Source organism: Parasteatoda tepidariorum, chromosome 5 (assembly GCF_043381705.1).
Source record: "Parasteatoda tepidariorum isolate YZ-2023 chromosome 5, CAS_Ptep_4.0, whole genome shotgun sequence".
NCBI classification, from domain to species: Eukaryota; Metazoa; Arthropoda; class Arachnida; order Araneae; family Theridiidae; genus Parasteatoda; species Parasteatoda tepidariorum.
Window position 1 is genome coordinate 58,081,077 of NC_092208.1, and position 17,330 is coordinate 58,098,406.

Here is a 17,330-nt window from a genome sequence, read left to right on the forward strand (position 1 = left end):
AATTGTTACCAAAGAAGATAATTAAAACTAAAACTATTTAGCAAAAGAGGAAACTTTAAGGGATAATTCTGAACGTCACATATAATGGTAAACTTAGCCTTTATCAATCATTGAAATGATTCACAGCTCATTAATCAATAAGCATAATACGGATGGGATCTATTTTAAGAATAACGATTTTTGTATCAAATGTTTCTTTCTGGGAAAACGATTCAAAAAGCATTAGTAAGCAAGAGATTAACTATAAATTGAAAAAGTTAAATGCTATTAAAAAGCTCCAAAATATCTAATGGTAAAAATAATGAGGAAAAAAACACTTAATTTGATATCATTACCTTCAACTGTTGCTATGACGAGCAGGACGAGTCCACACAGACTCCAGAGTAAATTCATATTTAGACTTTGAGTTACTTAGGATTTCTTTCTGAAATAAACAAAAAGAAAAAACATTTTATTTTATTTACTCCTTTTTTTACTTTAATATAAATTAACATCATGGAATAATCATTTTCGATTTAATAAACATTTTAACTTTAATTATTAGTCATTTTCAGTGAAAGAAGAAACAAGAAGAAACAAATGTAGTAAAATATCAAATGTAACAGATGCAATTTGTTATCTTGGTAAACCGAAATTTTCAGTTTATCAGATACAAGGTTAGCCTTAGTTATTCATTAAGTTTCATAGGACTGATTATTGAGAGGTATACGACTTACAAAGATGAGTCATACTAAGAAGATACCTATCTCTCTAGTTTATGGTTCATACTAAAAATGAGTCATATGTACCCCCTTGGTCACCAAGTACATATTCCAATGGTAATCTAGATATATCCACACATTTAATAACATTTGTTTCTATCACATTCACATTTTAGTATGCAGAGGTACTTAATGAGTAAATGTAATGCATCGTATTTCGTATATTCGTACATAAACTGTTTTGAAAGCCGATGAATCATTAAACCTAACTATGTATCTATCAAAGTTAAGTTCTAGTTTCACAAACAACATTATAAACAAATTTTATTTAAAATGAAGGTATATATTTGAATAACATTAAGAATACATAAAGTTAATTTGTAAAATTATTTGTACAAACATCTTTCAAAAATCACGAACTAAAATTTTATAATAATTTTTACCATCATAACAAAACTATAAAACGAACTATGAAGGGCAGGATTAAAAGTAGTTTTTAGTTTTTTATTCCTTTTTTCATGAACATTAATTACTTAAATTTCATATCCTTATTTCTAGAATATATACTTGCTAAAATATATCAAGATGCAAAAATTCATAGAAAGAGCCAGGATACAGAGCAACGATTCCATCGATATGAATATATTTATATATTTGTATATTTATAATATTTACATATTTATATTATGGTTAGTGGGATTATCTTCCAAATTAAAATGAAGATAATGCTTTTTAAAACTACAAATTCCAAATAATAATAAGATTAATTTATTGGAGATTAAGTAAAAAAAAATTTTTCATAAATTCGTTAATTTAATTTAAAGAACACGAAATTTTTTACTCCGTCAAGTCGAAACTTTCTGGCCAATTGAACCATAATACCATTTAAATTTGTTACACTTTATTATGGTGCCAAATTCAGCAATGTTATAGAACAAATTAATCCTTCTTAAACTTGATTAAAAGCCGCGATGGCTCAGGGGATAGAGCGTTCGCTTTCCAATGAAGTGAACCGTGTTCGGTCGATACGAATCCGCATTCGGCTCGTGCCAACCACAGTGCTGACGGGAAAATATCCCCAGTGGTAGACTGATTATATATTAACAGTCCCTTTGCAGTCAGGCTAAACCATGGGAGGTTTCCGTGGTCTTTCTTTCCATGCAAGTGCGGGTTAGTTCCTTTAAAAAAGTCTTCCACTTAGGCAGATTTCTCCCAATACTTGATTCACGAGTTCCCTTGTCTTCCGGATTGGGTTCAAACTTACAAGGCTACGGAATTGAACATTAGCAGTCGTAAACCCGAAAAAATGGGTCGGCTGTTCAACGACGGTAATAAAAAAAAAATTTCTTAAGCAATGTAGTTCAACTTGATAGAAATAAGGTTTTATTTCGCACTTTATTAAAGCTACAGCAAAATCGCACAGAATATGACTTGTCCATATGTGAAGTCACACTTTCTCTCAGTTTTTCAGATCCTCTCTCCCCTTGCCATAATGTTTAACTCTTCATCATGCTGTCTAAAAACTTTGTCACGTGTCATGGCTACGTTACATAATTATACGCATGCAGCTCAGGAACATAGCACTACGTTATAGATCATCTTTCAAATTTTATTTTTAATCTTTAAATGCGTGAAGGATAAAAGTTAATTTGTAGCGTTTTAAACACGAAATGAAAAGGCACTATTCGACTGTAACCGTGAGTGATTAAAAATGAGACAAAACAGTTGTTTCTATTTTGTAAATAATATCAAAACACTGCAAGGAGAACAAAATTCTGATAAAGTTACCGTACTGTATTGTAATGATATCTCCGTTTTTTAAGGAAAAAGAATTTTTTTTTGGTAATAAAATTAAAGTATACGGTAATTAAACCATTTATTCGGTAATCTCTCCGTTCATATGGTACCGGTTTATCGGAAAAATTCTGGTTTTCAAATTCTGGTTTTCAAAATTATAGTTCTTATTAACTCACATTAACTATAAGTACAAAACTGAAAATTAAATTTAACCGTATAAATGGGTTTTTATGTCATGATCAAAGGTATCATAATTAAGTTATCAGACTTTACTACATTAACCAAATTTTATCACATATTACAAAGCCATATTTTATTGCTAATTTTAACAAAATTATTACCAAAGCAAAATGATTACCAAATTTATCCAAGTTTTTGGTGTTCTCATAGAGCCAGAAAAACTATAAATTTTACATATTGTGGAAGTTTTGACCACACTTTTCATATGGGCATTCACTAATTGACTCTGTGGATGAAACAGCTGTTAGTATTTTGTTTTCAGTTTTGTTCCACATTGTTTCTTAATTTTAAATAACTCTATTATTTCCATCGAAAAATAAAGATAAATGGAAAGCTTACTATAAGAAAGTTTTAAGTATAATTTTTGAAGATATTGAAAAATCTAAAACCATAAAACAAGAGATAACTAGTTTCAGTCCTACTTAAATCTACAAAATTAATTTACTGTACCAAGTTTTTAAATTTCGCAGACCTCAGCTGATAAAGATACCAAATAGCAATCTTTGAGTGCTTTCAAAATAGAAGAAAATTTCAAGTGCATTTGGCACCAAACATGCGCCAAGTATCCTCAGAAAACATAGATTTTGTAAACAGATTAAAACGCCAAAAACGCGAACGTTATATCGTTAAATAAGTGTAAAGAATTTATGGATTTCCATAAATGAGGACTTGTGGATCCGCAATAAAGACAAGACATATTCTTATTTACTATTTTAAACTCATAAAATTCAAAACTAATTTACTGAAATTCGTCAAAATTTAAATTATAATCCTCATCTACTCAACTCTCCAATTCCATTTTCAGTGCCCTATGAATCAATTATAGCATAAATTGATCACAGTGATCTCATGCTCAGAAACAATTACACCAATAATTGCAACTTGTTGAAACCTTTTCAGACATTTCTCGTCAAGAACAGTAAATAAAGCCAGAACCTTTTATTTGAGCCAATAATTGATTTCTGTAATCAATGTTATTGGCTTAGATTTAAGACTATGATGACAGGGAACAACCACAAAGTACCTCCCACAGCCCTTTACAGCTTTTATGACTGCTATGACGCCTTAATTCAATAACATGATTGATGACTTAAAGCTATAATTGTAGCCTCGCCCCCTTCAAAGAGATGATTAATCTCGAAACACCAATTCGATTATCACGATCTTTGGTAAACTGCACCTGTAATCGTGGCCGTCTATGAGCCGTAATTCTATCAACGAAAAGAAAAGAAAAAACGTTTAGACTCGCTTTGATTAAGTGTGTACTTGGCGACAAAGAGGTGTTCTGTAAAATAAAATTTTTTTATTGAAAGTTAATTAAAAATGGGTTGACAGCCGTGAGTGCTAATTCGGTTAACCCAGTCGCGTGCTGAAGTATTTTGTTAAATAGTTGTTTATCTAAATATCCACACAAAGAAATTCTTATTTTATTTATCGTATTTGAAATATCAGAACTCCTTCTTAAAATTTTGTATGCCAGTAAAATATATTCAAATTTTTATATTATAAAAAATAAAGTTATGAAGCTGAATCTAATAAATAATCCTTATCTAATAAATCAAGTTTATGATCCTCTAACGGACAAAAATAATTAAACTTGCAGGAAAATAGTATTTGTATCGTTTGTTGTATATTGTAATTGTTAATATAATTCAATAATCTGTTATTGGTCAAAAATATCTTGAAATAATTATTGCATCAATAATTCATTACTCTCAGAGAATACTAATTATCTAATAATCAAGTTAATGATCATCTAACAGGCAAAACTATTTAAACTTGCAGGAAGACAGTATTTGTGTTGTTTGTTATATATGGTAATTGTTAATATAATTCAATAATCTGGTATTAGGCAAAAATGTTTTGAGAGAGAGAGTGAAATCATTCTTGCAGCAATAATTTATTATTCCCCGACTTAATAAATTAAATTTTAAAAAATCCACAAAATTTTATTTTATAATTATTATTAGAATAGAATTGAACAATTTTAAAAAACTTGTGAAGTTGAATTTGGAATAAGTGAAAATAGCTATTAAAAGAAATTTTACCCATTATCCTCAGATAATAAGGCGGCAAAAAAAAGAAAGTTGAATTTCACCAAAATTTAATAAACTAATCACCTTCTAAGTAATTGTATACCTAAACAAAGTAATTATATACTTAAAAAAAATCTAGCTATTAAATCAAAATACTTTTATGATATTGAAATCTCACTAAATATTTGCAAAAAAATAGTCCCCCCCCCCTTTTTTTTATAAAGAATTACGATAAAAATTACAAAGAAAACAATCGAATGCAGAGGAAAATAATTTCTTTATTTTTACTAAGTATTTCAATTTATGTAAGTTTTAAAAAGAGTTTTTTTTACATACTTATCTACTAATATATTTATTGAATACAAACGAATTAATTATTAAAAAATAATCAACTTATCTCTATCCTTCAAGGCATTACGAAAAAAAGGTTTTTGATGCTGACAAACTTAAAAAGTCTGTAAAATAAGAACCAAACGCTAGATACTTTCTGATAAGGAAATTTTGTGTACTTAAAAGAAATTCATGTCAAATTTATCTCTTAAAAGTAAATTTTATAAGCTTATAAAGTACTTCCAAAAAACGTCCTTACCATCTCTAAACAGGAAAGTAAGAGAAGAAATTTCTGGTAAAATTGTCGTATTTGCATTGTAGACATTTCTGATTAAAAAAAATTAAATTCTGGTAATAAACGCAAAGTATACAGTATTAAAACGATTTATTTGGTAATGTTTCGTTCATGCACTAAAGGTTACCCGAGAATTTTGGTTTTGAAAATTATAGTTTTTGCTGTCGCACATTTAGTAAAAAATTCAAAACTCAGGAGTAAATTTGACAGAATAAATTGTTTTTATACCATGCTCTAAGATATCATGATAAAATTTTCAAATTATACCACATTAACCAAATTGTATCAGACATTATAAAACCATGTTTTACTGTTAATTTTTTCCAAAATCATTACGACATTGCTTTAGTAAAAATTACTGTGCTTCTTGGTGTTCTCATTGTGAGTCAAAAGCAAGGTAAATTTTACCATATTCTGGTAGTTTTGACCATACTGTTTTTTCTCTGTATAGGTACTAATGAAATATTTAGTATGAGAATTGTAAGTAAAACTGAAGATAAGAGGAATTTCTCTTTTATTAAAGAAAAATGTTTATTTATCATTCATTATCAAAGTAAAAGTTTTGAAAATTCATGGAACACATATTTGTTTTTCCTTTAATATGGTTTGTTTGAGCTATAACAGCCATATAATTAACATAGGACTTCACTTTAGTACTATATGGGGCCTTCATTATAATTGAATTTGGAAGAAGAAAAAAAGAGTTAGCAGCTTTTTTGCGAATTTGTTTCTAGGAAAACAAATACAAGTATCCCACAAGTGAAATATTTTATGGGCCTTAAATGCAACTATCAGAATTGCTTCACTTTTTATATGTGAAGCAATGAAGGAAAAAAATATAGTTTTAAAAATATGAAGTAACACCCCTTTACAATAAACGACATACGTAACAATCCTCTAAAGTGGTTCCGTGCGGATGCCTGCATTTCATTTTAAGTCCATTACCACCAAGCGCTTTTAAATTATGAGATCATACCGCATTAAATCCTTAAAAAAATTGTCTTTTTCCTGTTATGAAGGAAAAAGGTTAAAGTTGTAAAAATGTTGCTTAACGGTAAAAAGGAGGATCAATGCGAGCTGTACATGAGGTAAGGGTAAGGTTTAACTAGCCTTAATAAGGGTCACAGCAAATCTGGCCTTGCTCTATGATTTTTAAATGATTCTCAGTTCTTAACGAGATAGTTCAGGATCGTGGATAACGGATCTCTAATCCATGATGCAGGCAAAGTCTCGTTGACCCTGCCTCTTACTTAAGAAAAACAAACTTGCAGAAAAAGAAAATAACCGGTTCAAGTTCATGGCATATACATGATAACTTGGGTATTTTTATGGTTCTTTATGGAGAGGGGAATACTACTAATGCGCTCTTTGTTTGTGTTTCGAAAAAATTCCATTTTGAGTGGCAATTAGGTGAGAGAACAAAATTTTTTGCTGATTATTGTTTGATAACGATGTGATTTTTGATATCGATTTATCTTTATGCGGCTTTGCACGGATTTGGTGGAGAAATATTATTTTTGCTGTCGGGGCATTTAGTGATTTATTTCTTTTTTCGAACGAGTCATTGAGAGTTTAGCTTTTTGTGTAAATGGAGGTTAATCGTGGGATTAAAATCGATTTGTTGTGTTCGTGAAAAATGTATAAGATTTCCTTTTTATTTAAAATATAGCGTACTTTAATCGTCATTTTGATCCGTGCGCACAATAGCGCCTAACATGACAACGAAATTTTTCTAATTTTGATTCTTTATTCGTGAATATTCAATAAATCACTCTTATGCCAAATATAAACTTTCGTTAACTATGTTATATTATTCAACACTGTTCTGGCAACTATGTGAACAACATGCCTTAACCTATAAAAAACTATTTGAAATGAATATAAAGCAACTAGAAATTTTGCATTATTTTTTTTTGCTGATGTAACATTATTTAACTTTGCAGATTTATTCAACGTAACGATTCGAGCTACTTTTGAGCTTAAAACATTAAAACCTTAACAATTTTATTTTATGAAAAGAAAGCAAAATAATTTTAATAATGTGAGAGTAATGAAATAGAACTGATTAAAATTTCAAATCCAAATCAGCGACAAGGTGGTGTGCAGGTAAAGTAGTTACATAAAGTAATATTACAAAAAAAATGGAAAACTCTCTAATTAGTTTTTCAAAAACAAAAATCCAACTGCAAAACCTGTAGAGAAGTAGAAAAAGATAAGTGTAGATTGCTGTAAAAAGCATACACTACCGTCCACGCTATAAAAAATTCCGGATCAAATTAAGGTACAAAGTACTCAGGCCTCTGGTACTTTTTACCGTAAAATCCATTTTTACTGTAACATGTTACGGGATGAAAAATCTGATAGTAATAATAGTAGTAATAGATAGTTATAGATAGTTATAGTAATAATTACCGTAAAATCACTGAAACACTATAATTAAATAAATATTTCTACAAAAATTATGCTATAATATTTTACAATAAAAATGGATTTTACGGATGATGCACCGACAGTGCTGGTACTTTATACCGTAATTTTTTACTGTGTACAAAAATGTATGGAAGAAGTTTTATAAGCAACAGCTACGTGAATATTGCATTGAAGTAGCGTATTATGACAATAAAAATGAATTGGAGTTGCAATGCAAGAAGTTTTAAAAAGATAATGCATAAAAACATTCATTTCACAATAGCCATTCAGACATTAAAATAAGTGAAGAGCTGTTTAAGATGATGTTGATGAAATGATGTTGTTTTGAAAATAATATGCTTTTTGCATAACTGAAATGAGTTTGCAACAGTTATTCATGACAATTAGGTCAATTTTAGCCTATCTTTAGCCAGGGCTCTCTATCTTTATTCTGAAAATGGCGCAAAACGTCAATACGGAGAAAAGCCACAGTTTTGAGAAAATGAAAAGCGTTTGTGGTCTAATTTTTTAATATTTAGAAACTGACTCCAACACTGCATTACCTGGGCTCATACAAATTTGCGAAAAAATGAGAATAAGGCATTGATATTGATAATTTTCATCTAGGTGAAAAAATGTCGCCAAATTGGCGTTTCTTAAAAAAGTTTAATAACTTTTAAAATGTCGTATACAGTTTAAAACTATAGCTTTACTTAGAGTATAAGGCACTTAAAATGAGCCTTTTCCCCCCTTCGCTAAAGAGCGTTGAAAAACCTTGTTAAATTCACAAAAATACCACTCAAAACTTTCTGCTCTTCAGTTGATCGTTAATTACGCATAGAATTGAATAGTTTCCTTAAAGCGTTTCCTTGCATTGAAAAGTTGTTTAATTTAAAATGAAACAATCTTTCTTATTGAAAAATGTAATCACAATTATTTTAGTTAGAAAATTTTGTCTTTATATAATTTTTTTTAAGATATTATAGGATTGTCTTAGGGATAAGAGATATAAAGATCCAAAGTAACACCAAAAACTCAAATAAAAAGGGAAGTAAATATTCGTATACAGCCATTCTCCGTTCTGACGTATTGCCAATACAAAGATTAGATTACATTTGTTGATATTTCTATCTATGGCGCTACTTTTTAACTTTCGAAATATCTGAAGGCTTTATCGATTTTTCTTAGGTTTCTTACGTTAATTTACTGTTGTTTTTTTTATTTTTACCATGTGACCTCTTAAATTGACCTCCGTTATCAAGAACCGAATTTATCCTATGCGTTAAAAGAGAGCTTAGCCTTTGTAACAATACTACCTGTCTATCTTGCATGTTGATCACTACAATAATTCAAATTTGTTTGGGAGTGGTATGCATGGAATGTTTTACTAAATTCATCAGTAGATGACGGAAAAAAACATTTTAGGAAATTTTCTATCCTATCATTTCGTGAATTTCAACAAATTGGTAAAATAGTGTTGAAAACTAACTTGTGTCCTCTGTGATTTGGGGTTATGAACCTTTGTAATAAATATATTTTTATGTACCTGTGACAAAATAAATTTTAAAATATTGAAATAAATTTAGTGTTGAGTTTTCTAATTGAATTATATCCTGTGCTAATCTCTTGGACAATTATTTATAATAAATACCTGACCAACAAAATATGCATTTTCCGTTTCGTACCAATTAATAATTTATTAATAAATTATTAATAAATTTATGCAACAAATTATTATTTATTTATGTAATTTCTAAGATGAATAGTGTATTTGATAAATGAAATTTTAAGGCCATGTTAAAAAATTTGATTGCATTTATCTTTGTTTTGGCTGGTACTCATATGTGAAATATATGATTAACAAGATGTATATAAGAATAACGTATTGTTAGAAATGATAGGGTAAAAGTAACTACTCATTTTTCTCTTTAAGTTGACCACATATTTAAGTTTACCAATAAAGCAATGCACCACTAGTAGTCACCAAAAACAGGTTACTCGGCATTACTTAAATAATATATATTTTTTCAAGGTTATCTAAAACATCAAAACGGAAGGAAAAATAATTGCTTCTGAACATTCTTAGATCCCCTATTGGACAAAATTTTAATTCCAAATTGTAAATTTTAAGTTACAAATAGCTTAAAAGATTTCAACAACCTTATTTTTTAAATCAAACGTTTATTCTAAAAGAAATATGATAATTTTAAGGATATCAAAATCGTAACTTTTTAAACGGAATTCATAACATACGTCATTAAACGTAAGTAAGTAAACAAGTAATTTATATTAAAAACGGATTAAAATCTACTTTGTTAAATCTTTTACATTACATGTACGCATTTAAATGATTATTTTTTCCATTTCATTCATTAGTCTCTCACATTATAATGATTTCTCAGAAAAAATTATTAAAAAAACCAATTGAAAGTAGAAATTCATTTACAAATTTAGTTGTTCAGATTATGAGTTTATTCACTTTTAGTTTATTATTTAGGTATGTGTCCACGTTTCCAATTATTTCACGTTTTTAATGTCAAGAGAACTATTTGTAAATTTATTTTTAAAATTCTGCATTCTGGTCTTAAAAAATAATAGGTTTAAGCACTCAAAAATACAGTTTTTTCCATTGATCCGTATTCTAATCGATTGATGTAAAAACCCTGATACGGAATGATATCGGGTTTTCCGTCTATAAAATCTCTTGTTTTGTCTTGTTTTTTGATATCTTGTTGTTCATCTATAAAAAGAAAGAACAAAGAAAGGATAAATTAAGTAGTTATTTTCTTGAAATATCCTACTCCATTTTTGTATTTATTGCTTCAGTAATTTAAAGAAGAAGAAAAATTAAGATTTGTGGAATCATTATGGCATTCATTGAAAATATTTTCCCACCTTGTTTCAAATTCTTTTTTTTTCTAATAGTTATGCATGTCCAAAACGCTAGTTAAAAATATTAAAAACGAAAATATGAAAAAAAACTGCTTGAAATTATTTAAGTATATTCACTTATTTACATTTATATTTTTTAAGTTATTATTTTACATATTATATCTGCTATCTTACTTCATAAGTCCCTCTTTATGAAGTGTTTGTTTTATTTAGTAATTTTTTTATTATACACTTTCAAAATAGCGTCGATAATGTGCTTTCCCCCCATATCTCCAGTTGAAGAATAATTTTGAGTTAGAGTCCTATTGCTGTCGGACTAAACGTAAAAGATTTTTATAGTTTCCTCATTCATGTAACGCAAGTGTAGGGTAATTCATCAAAAGAATATAGAAAAGAGAGTGTATGAACCAATATATGTTCTATTGCTCAGCTTGGAAATTCTATATGGCGAGTTTGCTTCAAGGAATTGTTTTGCTGGTTTTAGCGAGTTCATTCTGAGAGTTCATTTGTGTTTCGAATTTCTTAAAATCACGTGACATTACGAGACTCACGTCCGCTGTGTGGATAGGTTTTCCAAAGCAGGCAGAAAGTATAGAAAAAAAAACAATAACTCATCACCCTCTATAAATTGTTCACGTGTCTAAATTAACTTCTAAGTGGATAACTGCACCGTACGTCTCAGAGCAATCAAGACCTCTGCAGAATAATTTCAGTATGAAGTAGAACTATCTACTACCACTTCTCTGCAGTTACGAAAAATTTTTATATGCTGTTGGCAAATTTTGCTTCTTTATATAAACATTTATGCACAATTTGAAATTCAATTAAGGTTCTCTTTTTTGCAAGTTTAGTTGGCAACACAAATTATTCATCAGAACAGTAATAGTTTAGCTTGTGAGAATTGTTTATTTATTTTTAAGATACTGGCAGAACATTTGCAGTTACAGGAAGTACTGTTTCATAACCTAAGATATAATTCTTCTCATGGAGACGAATGTTCAAGCCGTTTAATCCAAAGAAATATGTACAATAGCGTGCAAAAGCCATTGGCCAGTGTGTTGTTGCTTTAATTCAATAATAATAAAAATAAAATTTAAAAAAAAAATACTTTTTTTTCGAACAACTTTTATTTTTAATTCAGTACAGATTTATATGAATCTTTTAAAATTAAAAGTTTTAAATTTATAAAAGCAGCCAAAAGCTGAAAAGTTAGGATAAATATATTAGACGGTGACTTTTAAGCGCGACTGTATTATGTCCGGTTTGTATGGTAGTCAAGAAATTGGCCCTGTACAGGGAAGATCCGGAGTTCGAATCCCTCTTTGGGCTAGGGTGTAATTTATGTTGCTGTGTCGTGCCGTCTATATGGTGCACACGCACATTACTAAAAAAAGTAAGATACATTAGGCACTGCAGTTTTTATTTATGTTTTGGAAAAAATTAGAATGACAAAATATTTATTTAATTTTAACGAAATTCTTTTCCTCGAAGAAGTGACGGTAGTTATTTCGTCACTTTGACGTAATTTTTGCAGGGAGTATATAGCAGGAAACGGTTTCGTCAAAAAACGAAGTAAGTATCATGATAATCGAGTATCCATTCTTTTACAGTGATAAAGACTTTTCAGAGAAATTTAAACAAGGATTTTTACCGTAATATTTCTTAAAAGAAAATTTTCTGGAGCAGAACAAATGATCATCAATCACATACTTCACATTTAAAAAAAAACGCATATTGTTTCGATTTTTAAGATCATCAGGTTAGAGGTACGCTTCAGGACATTATCAACGCAGTGACGATTACCATTATGCAGCGACGATAAGAAGTAATATATTCTTCTTTTTTTATGACAATTTGTTTGTAGAGAGATTAAGTAAATGACGGAAGAGTATAGGGATATTTATGTTGCAAAAAAATCTTAATCTGAAAACATCCTAAACTGTTTCTGAACTATAGTTGAGTTGAGCAGAAAAAACTTTTTAAATCTTATATTCAAATGAAATGAAGGAAATGAAATTTAATTAAAATAGAATAAACAGTGTAGCAGTTGAAAATTACCTTAGCTGAAGAAACGTTAAAATAATTTATTTTCTTGGATTACGTATTTAAAATTAACGTAAAATAAATGAAATAATTTCTTAACCGCTAAAATGTAAACTAAAAGAAATTTAAATGCCATTTAAAAAATTTGTAAAAGAATTTTTCTATAAACCAAAAATTAAATATTAATTTAATTAAAAATTTTGTGGATGAATTTGAAATACGCAAAGAAAAAAGAAATCATCGTAGCTCATTCATTCAACATCACAGTTTTTCAAATCTTTCTCTGCATTACGGTAGTTTTTATCCAGCGTTTACTAGATTTTATCAATATTATGAAATAAGGGTAACTCATATCTACTAATTTTTTTAACTATGTTAAATATTCTCGTATTCACTTACTTCTTCAAATATAAATTAGGAATAAAATAATAGTTATACAAGCAATAATACATCTTCGAACAAAATAAATACAATAACACATTCGATTATCAAACTACTAGAATTACTAAAAACCTAATACTCTATTGGAAAATATCGCATAAAATGTAATTTTTTTTCTTGCTTTTTATGCTTTAAAAATAAAATATGATTTTACAATTTTAAATTTGATGCTTAAAAATCCTTCTATATTTCCGAATTAAAATTAAAATAAATTACCATAATCATTTGCAAAAACAGCATGCTTCAAATATGCTATTTTTTATTTTGTAATACTTTCCAGCATGCACTGTTTCGATTATGATCTCTGTATGTATTGGAGACAACTATAGTTTCAATAGTTCCACAGGCAAATTTTACAGTACGTTCTTAAATTTTCACCTCTTCAGCATTTGTGTAGCCATGCTCTATCTACTACCCCTTACCTGGTTTGAATAGCAGTCTCGATAACCATCCCATTTAAACCAGACCAATCAATATCAAGCTTCCGGAAACCGATTCCGGTATTGTTAATAAAAACAATTTTATATTCCTGGTAATAAATAAGGAACTGCAAAGTCTTTTAATTGAAAATTATTGGAAAAGAGTGTAGACGGGGAAAAATCGAAAACAATACATCGCATCGTTGGAGAATTATTACAGGAGCAACGAACCGGAACAGCTTTTGACGCGGTTTTCGCCGACTTAGATCATTAGTTTACTAATCACTACTTCTTCAATAGTCTCATCTTTTCAGATAGAATCAACAGGAGTTTTTAGATAAAATCCTCCTGATGAATTCTACCATCTGGGGTAAATTGAAAAAAAAAATGGCGTAATCCTTTTTTTATGTGGAAGCAACAATGTCTTCTTGCGAATTCATTTAATGATCTCTTTCAGGACAGCAGGCCACCATACACCCCTAAGTCATCAAGCACTTCCACCTTTTATCATAACATGGGAAATTATGCATTCCACAGTAATAATTCTTTTTTTAAAAAAAAAGAATTATTTTCTTCATTTTCGCCATTAAGTTTAACCGAATCATGAAACACTTTTTTTCTCAAGAAGTATTGTCTGTTAAATGTTTTATTGCAGACGACTCTCCATTAAGTTTGTTTACTAAATGACAGAATGGCTTACATTTTCAAAATTGCTGGGTGTTTTGGTTACTATAATAGTGTTAACACATTTTGAGTTATATGGTGTAAGGGTGCATAAATTCTGAAGTATAAGCTTTTTTTTCTGATTTCGGTCTCTCGTCTGAACTTTTAAGATTATTATTATAAGTCGTCCTTATAATTCTACATTTTTTATATTAAAACAACTTCTTATTTAAAATTAAACAAAGATATTGATATTATTACTCAGTCAGTAATTCATATACTATTTTTATGCAGCATTTTTCATCTCAAATTTATTCTCTAAGTTTAACTTAAATAGCATTAATTCCTTTGCAATGATAAATTATTTGAAAATAATGCATTTATTAATTCTAGATAAATTTAAAATAAAATTTAAAATTGAATAATTTTTTAAGAAAATAATTTTATAAAAAGCGAAATTTTATAATTGTTTTCAAGTTTTAAAACTGTAATAGAAAGAAATAAAAACAAATTAAGATACAGTGTTAGTAAGAATTATTCTACAGCAGTGATGTGTAAAACAGGCAAAATCAGGAAGTCTATTACGAAATTAAAAAATTGCATACCATTTTAAATTGCCGAAACATTTCAGAATATCGCTCATATTGTTTATATGAAAAGAAAATCTAAATCTAAATGTATAAAGAAACAAGATCTCAATACTGTGGGTTTCATGTCATTTTATTCGAAGACATTCTTCAAAAATGAAATTAAAGAACAATATTTTTAAAAAATAATTTTATAAATAAAACTAAGTTCAATAATCATTTTCTAATTTTCCTTTTTTATGGAATAAAATGAAACACTTCAGAACATATTTTAGGTAACAACTATTTTTCAACAGTTATTTTTTAAGCATGTAAAGTTTTTAAGGTTATTTGAAATATGTTTATCATTTTTAACTTTTAATTATATTAGTTTTCAGAACTTCAGAAACTGTTAAGGCATTTGAATACCTAATAATCATTTGAACAGTTAAGCATTCAGAAATAAATAAAATTTTGTATGGAGGAAGCTCTTTGAAATAAGATTGATGGCTCCAAATAGAGAAGAACTTTATATCTTATTTTATTCTATAACCGTTGTTGAACAGTAAAACCAATTTTTTGGGTTTACGACTACTAATGTTCAACTCCGTAACCTTGCAGTTTTGAACCCAATCCAAAAGACAAGGGAGCTGTAGGACCAAGTATTGGGAGAAATCTGCTGTCCGGAGGACTTTTTTGGAGCTAACCCGCATTTGCGTTACATGGAGACGAAGACCACAGTTAGCTTAACAACAAGGGGACTCTAACCCATGATCCGTCTACCTCTGAGGATATTTTACGTCAGCACTGTGGTCGATGCAAGCCGGATGCGGAATTCGTATCGACTAGCTATCGCTGGGATTCGAGAGGGCTAATATCATAACCGGCTGAACTGGGGATCGATTCCCAGCGTTGTGGTTACAACATTTCTTCCATTCCTTCAACACAGGAGGAGTTCTCAATGTCCTGCGCTCCCCTATTGGTGACCCTGGACTATTAGAATCGGAAATTCCCATTCTCACATAGATGGCAGCATTGCAGGCAGCTGCTTAACACAAGGAAATCTAGTGTTTCCCCTCTCTCACGATAGATAGCACAACCAGATAAACTAACTAAGCCACATTCCAGGGTTCATTTGACAAAACATAACTCAATCACAATTCAACCCCAATGATCATTACCTAACGAAAAGCCTAACTCTAGTGACCAGTTAAATTTCGTGTTTACAGTTGTAAAGCCATGCTGGTGTAAACGGTTACAAAATCGTAAAGGTAAAGAAATGTTTTGGACCTTAAATTTTACAGTTAATTGGATGGGCAGGCAGCTGTTGTTTAATTGACGGTAGCTTTAAAATGAAAATTTTAACAGTTATTAGAAACGATGAAAGCAATAAAGAAGCGCACACTTTTAAAACCTCATAAATTTGAGGAGGTTTACAAGATCATCCACATAGAAACCAATACGAAGTGCGCTACAATATTGTTATTATTTATTATTTTTTTATTAATATGTCTCCATTTATAATATTTAAGGAAATCTAGCGCAAGTGCGTTCTGCTGAAGTATTATGTAAAAAAGAAGAAGGAAAAAAAGATCTTTGGAAAAGGACACAAAAGTTTTTATTACCTCTTAAAACATTAAAAGAGTTTTTTTTTACTTTACAAAAATGCTGTATATAATTTTTTTTGGTAGGTATTCTGTTATTCAAGCGATCCACCATTATAGTTGGCGCGTTTTACGACTATGTGACATATTTATTTCTATTTAAAAAAAGAATTAGGGTGTTTATTGTAATAATTCGTGAAACATTTTCACAAACTTCTATCATAATTTTATTTCATAACAAGTAAAACTAAAGCTCACCTTCTCCAGCATCGATCACATTTTACGGTCATATTATAATGATCCTCCGTTACTTGAAAATCAGATCTAAAAATTGAATTCAAATGATGGTCACATTAATATTAAAAGCTTTACAAAATGCGGAAGGCATCTGCTCACATTTTTCAACTCTTGTTTTAAAACCATTTTTCTGCCTCACTGGTTCTCTAACGCTAAGAATCGATTAGGTGATTATGCCCGTATTTCTATGTCCCCTTTACCGTCTTGCATCACGCGATGAAGATAATTCAGCATTTTAAACAAAAGAAACACAAGCTAAAACATCATGTTCAATGCTTGCTTAAAGCCGCTTTTAAAATCATAGCCCTACATTTTATGCATTCACTGGGTGATAATATTACTACAACGGAAACTATGTATTTAGATCAAAAGTGCATGCTCATCGCTATGCAAGTTCTGGTCATTAAATTGTATCATTTTCCCATGCTCTAAAGATAAAATGAAAGAGATCAAAATTTATATAATCGTGAACATTTATTCATTTTTGATATGTTTAAGAAAGAAAAAAGACTTCTGCAAAATCTAAGTGAGTGTTAAAAATGGGCAAAACTTAAAAGTTGTAAAAAAATTCTATAATAATATTCACACTTTTTTAAT

At 29.2% G+C, this 17,330-nt stretch overlaps 1 protein-coding gene across 1 annotated transcript in view; it reads right to left on the reverse strand.

Annotated features, from left to right (window-relative positions):
- Positions 1-17,330, reverse strand: part of LOC107437274 (uncharacterized) — an 85,356-nt gene that overhangs the window by 48,475 nt on the left and 19,551 nt on the right. The window contains exon 2 of the mRNA XM_043052336.2: positions 336-424. Within this exon, the coding sequence (XP_042908270.1) occupies positions 336-393 (58 nt within the window). The 5' untranslated portion in view covers positions 394-424. The remainder of the gene's footprint in view (positions 1-335; positions 425-17,330) is intronic.